The 5,000-nt window shown below is 44.1% G+C and overlaps 1 protein-coding gene across 1 annotated transcript in view; it reads left to right on the top strand.

Annotated features, from left to right (window-relative positions):
- The window catches only part of LOC138978536 (prolyl 4-hydroxylase subunit alpha-3-like), a 92,305-nt gene extending 87,371 nt beyond the window's left edge, over positions 1-4,934 (top strand). The window contains exons 10-12 of the mRNA XM_070351282.1: positions 1,676-1,729; positions 2,325-2,387; positions 4,602-4,934. Coding sequence (XP_070207383.1) covers positions 1,676-1,729; positions 2,325-2,387; positions 4,602-4,769 — 285 coding nt within the window. The 3' untranslated portion in view covers positions 4,770-4,934. The remainder of the gene's footprint in view (positions 1-1,675; positions 1,730-2,324; positions 2,388-4,601) is intronic.
- Positions 4,935-5,000: the final 66 nt, after the last annotated feature.

The following is a 5,000-nucleotide window of genomic DNA, read 5'->3' as shown; positions in this document are numbered from 1 at the left end:
GGAGCTGGCGGACTGCCCAAACAACAACAGCCGGGAACAGCACATGAACTTTTAATAAACTGAAGAGCAAGAAAGGGAGGCACAATTTTACCATCACTATGCTCAAAATATAGAGGTGGCTCTCAAATAGGCGTCTCCCAGTTTCCATTGCGACGATAGCCAACACTGGCTCCTGCAACATACCTATACCAGAGATCCAGGTATAAGAGGGACTGAGAAAGGGTTGGGGGGGGGGGGGGGCAATGGGGCTGGAAAGAGGGGGAGAAAGGAAGAGACACTGAGAGAAACGAAATGAGAGCTGGTACCAGAGAAGCCAAGACTATGGTACAGGCCGAGAAGCTCAAGTGCCTACCCGACCACCCCATGAAGCACAGACTGAGCAACCTCACCAAGAACCGGCTTAAACGGAGCAGTTTTGTACACGAGAGCAAGAAACTTTCTCGACAGTACAGGGAAGTCCTTCCACAGAACACTCTACCTCTGACTCAAGAAGAAGAGGAAACCCCCAAGGCAACAGAGAAACCAGGCATCCAGATCTGCACAAGTGTTCCACATGTTACCTCAGGAGAAGATCAGAATGACACAGCTCGACAGGCACTCACCTTAGCCCTGATCGACGAACAGTACCCAAAAGAGGCGTGGATCCATGTATACACCGATGGATCAGCAACTAACGCCGTGCTCAATGGAGGTGCAGGCATTCTCATCCAGTTCCCTGGGGGACATACAGCTACATCCAGCGTTGCCACTGGCAAACACTGCACAAACTATAAAGCAGAAGCAGAAGCTCTCATGCAGGCCGCCTCCTTCGTTCAGGACTCCGCAGACCCTTGCTACCAAGTTGTCTTCCTCTCAGACGCCCTTTCAGTCCTTCAGGCCCTAGAGAACGACAAACTCCCACAGCTGGCCAAAGCATTACAGATGGTCAGACAAACCAGAAGAGTTGTCCTCCAGTGGATACCAGCACACTGTGGGATACCAGGAAATGAAAGGGCAGATGAGCTGGCAAAAGAAGGAGCCGTGGAAGACCAACCTGAAAACAGTGTCAGCTTTAGTGAGCAGAAGACAATCATCAAGGCATTGATGAGGCCAAGGACAAACAGAGATGACTACCACACAATGTCCAGAGAGCAGCAAGTCAACCTCATCAGGCTGCGTACTGGCCACAACAGGCTCAATGCTCACATGAACCGAAAGTTCAAGCTGGCGCCATCACCAACCTGTGCCTGCGGTCAAGAGGACCAAACAGCGGAACACATCTTACAGCGATGTCCCTTACTAGATGAGGAACGAAAAGAAGTGTGGCCGTCACCAACTCCCTTGCAGACCAAACTATACGGCAGTCGACAGGAGTTGGAGAAAACGACAACATTTATCACCAGTGCTGGACTGATTGTGTAACCTCTGCGAACGCCAAGAAGAAGAAGAAGAAGAAGAGAGCTGGTAATGTGTTTATGTGTATTTCTGAATGTCAGTCTGTCTACGATCGTGTGTGTGCCAGTGTGTGTGTGTGTGTGTGTGTGTGTGTGTGTGTGTGTGTGTGTGTGTGTGTGTGTGTGTGTGTGATTCTTACTCGCGTACGCAACACGCACTATTCAGAGACTTGTGCACGGTAAATAGTGACTGAGTTGTACAAAACAAGAGACAAGCCGACATTTTTCAACACATTTTGCAGGTTGTGAACTACGGTCTCGGGGGACATTACGACGCACATATGGATCCTTTAGAGGCAAGTCTCTCTCTGTCTCTGTCTCCCTCTGTCTCTCTCTCTTTCTCTCTCTCTCTCTCTCTCTCTCTCTCTCTCTCTCTCTCTCTCTCTCTCTCTCGGCTAATTGTTTTAAAACAAATATTTTAGCAAATTACATTTGGATGGTTTGTTATCTTTTCAATCTTTCACAGTTGCAATGGCTGTGAATTTGGTTTTTTTATTTTGGATTCAGCCAATTATGTTTGTGTTAATTGTATTATGTTATGATCTACGCCGTTAAAATCTTCCCACCATTCTGTCACCATAGTGGAACGTCAAGGAACTCTATTCTACCAGAAGTGTTGCTAGCTGCGAGCTTTCAACTCGGAAGAAGCGACCCGATTTTGAAGCAATGGGATGAAGTATGAAAATTATGAAAAGAAAATGAAATGATTATGCTCCCCTGAAAGCGGCGTACGGCTGCCGAAATGGCGGGGTAAAAACGATCATGCACGTAAAACCCACTCGTGCAACAACAATGTAAGAGTGTACGTGGGAGTTTTGCCCATGAACGCAGAAAAGGAAGACTGATGATTATGCAAAACCATGTTCTTCACTTTGTCCGTGTCACGTGCAGAATCCCTCAACCGGTGATATGTTAGAACAATCCGGGAACCGGATAGCTACCTTCCTCATGTATGTAAGTATTTCGTCTATCTGTGTATCTCGGTTATTATCTGTCTGTCCACATATCTGTCTGAATCTCCGCGTCTCTCCGTCTCAGTGTCTGTCTGTCTGTCTCTCTGTCTGTTTGTCTGTCTGTCTGTCTGTCTTGTCTGTCTGTCTGTCTGTCTTGTTTGTCTGTCTGTCTGTCTGTCTGTCTGTCTTGTTTGTCTGTCTTGTTTGTCTGTCTGTCTGTCTGTCTTGTTTGTCTGTCTGTCTGTCTGGATGTAAGGACAGGCTGTAACAAGTCGCGTACGGGGAAATTACTACATATAGTCAAGCTGTGGAACTCACAGAATGAAACTGAACGCAATGCATTTTTTCACAATGACCGTCGTCCGCCGCTAGTGCAAAAGGCAGTGAAAGTGACGAGCCTGTTTAGCGCGGTAGCGGTTGCGCTGTGCTGCATAGCACGCTTTACTGTACCTCTCTTCGTTTTAACTTTCTGAGCGTGTTTTTAATCCAAACATGTAATATCTATATGTTTTTGGAATCAGGAACCGACAAGGAATAAGATGAAATTGTTTTTAAAACGATTTCGGAAATTTAATTTTAATCATAATTTTTATATTTGTAATTTTCAGAGCTTGTTTTTAATCCGAATATAACATATTTATATGTTTTTGGAATCAGAAATTTTGGATCGTTTTATAAAAAAATAATTTTAATTACAATTTTCAGATTTTTAATGACCAAAGTCATAAATTAATTTTTAAGCCTCCAAGCTGAAATGCAATACTGAAGTCCGGCCTTCGTCGAAGATTGCTTGGCCAAATTTTCAATCAATTTGATTGAAAAATGAAGGTGTGACAGTGCCGCCTCAACTTTTACAAAAAGCCGGATATGACGTCATAAAAGACATTTATCGAAAAAATGAAAACCCATACCCAGGAACTCTCATGTGAAATTTCATAAAGATCGGTCCAGTAGTTTAGTCTGAATCGCTCTACACACACACACACACACACACACACACACACACACACACACACACACACACACACACACACACACACATACATATATACACCACGACCCTCGTCTCGATTCCCCCCTCTATGTTAAAACATTTAGTCAAAACTTGACAAAATGTAAAAAGAGGGGTAGTCTTAAACCTCTATCCTTGTAAAATAAAGTTCCATCATGATCTCTCTCTGTGTCTGTCTGTCTGTCTGTCTGGCTGGCTGTCTCTGTCTCTCTCTTTCTCTCTCCACCTATGGTTGCATGTTAGGGTCAAGAAATATGCACGAATGCACTCCCATTATTGTTCTTGATAGGCGTATTTGTGGTGGTAGTGGTGTGTGTAGGGGGGGGGGGGCTCCTTTTTAATACCCTACTTGTTTAACATCATGTTACCCTGTCTACTCGTGTATCAGTAGTTTCCAACACTAACGTGTCTAATTGTCAATGTGTTGCATGACCAGTTGACCGATGTGGAAAACGGGGGCGGCACTATACCCTGTCTACTCGTGTATCAGTAGTTTCCAACACTAACGTGTCTAATTGTCAATGTGTTGCATGACCAGTTGACCGATGTGGAAAAGGGGGGCGGCACTATACCCTGTCTACTCGTGTATCAGTATAGTGGGGCTCCTATGTTGCAAAATCATTCAAATCATGCAACAAACACCAAATTTAGCAAATATGAAGAGTTTTATGTGCTTAACAAAACCTGATACAGAGCCACCGCGAAAAATAAAAAAATGGGTAGTTTTTAAACATGTTTTCAAAATGGCCGCCAGTGTAAACGGTTGGGTATGTTAGGCATATTTCACTTCATGTGATTAACAGCAAATTTGGCGTAAATGGACATTTGCTTTTGCTTAACAAAACCTGATACAGAGCCACCGTGAAAAAATTAAGAAATCAGTAGTTTTTTAACAATTTTCAAAATGGCCGCCAATAAAAGGGTATTTAGGCATTTTTGATGCTACAAGACATTCTCTTGCAATAGAAACTAACACAAAAACATTTTTAAACAAAACAATACATGTATTGTTGGTGCAGAGAATGATTGGACGGTGTGGGTGGCAGGGTTGAAGAATTTCCAACACTAACGCGTCTAATTGTCAATGTGTTGCATGGCCAGTTGACCGATGTGGAAAAGGGGGGCGGCACTATACCCTGAGTACTCGTGTATCAGTAGTTTCCAACACTAACGTGTCTAATTGTCAATGTGTTGCATGGCCAGTTGACCGATGTGGAAAAGGGGGGCGGCACTGTGTTCCTCAACTCGGCCATCTCTGTCTCGCCCATCAAGGTGCGTGTGCTACGAATCAAAGACTCCATCTTTATGACAAGACATACAAACCATGCAACACAAGTATCCCCCATCATGCTAAAGGGGGATAACCAATAAAAACGCTTTTTCCTTCAGCTCCAGATCACTTGCTGGACTTAAAATGTCGGACGCAAGAGTGAAAAGCAAACTGCATAGCGTCACACCGTTTGAGAATTATGCGTTTGCTTAAGCCTTTCTCAAACGGTCCATTGCAGTGGTTGTTCCTGCTTTGTCATAAACTCATGTATGGCTAAAGCCGAAATGTATTTATTGTTCTACTTCTACGTTTGTGGATTGCAGCTCCAACGT

The sequence above is a fragment of the Littorina saxatilis genome, linkage group LG10, assembly GCF_037325665.1.
Source record: "Littorina saxatilis isolate snail1 linkage group LG10, US_GU_Lsax_2.0, whole genome shotgun sequence".
NCBI classification, from domain to species: domain Eukaryota; kingdom Metazoa; phylum Mollusca; class Gastropoda; order Littorinimorpha; family Littorinidae; genus Littorina; species Littorina saxatilis.
Note: the sequence above shows the minus strand (reverse complement) of the source record. Positions and strands in the feature narration are given on the sequence as shown.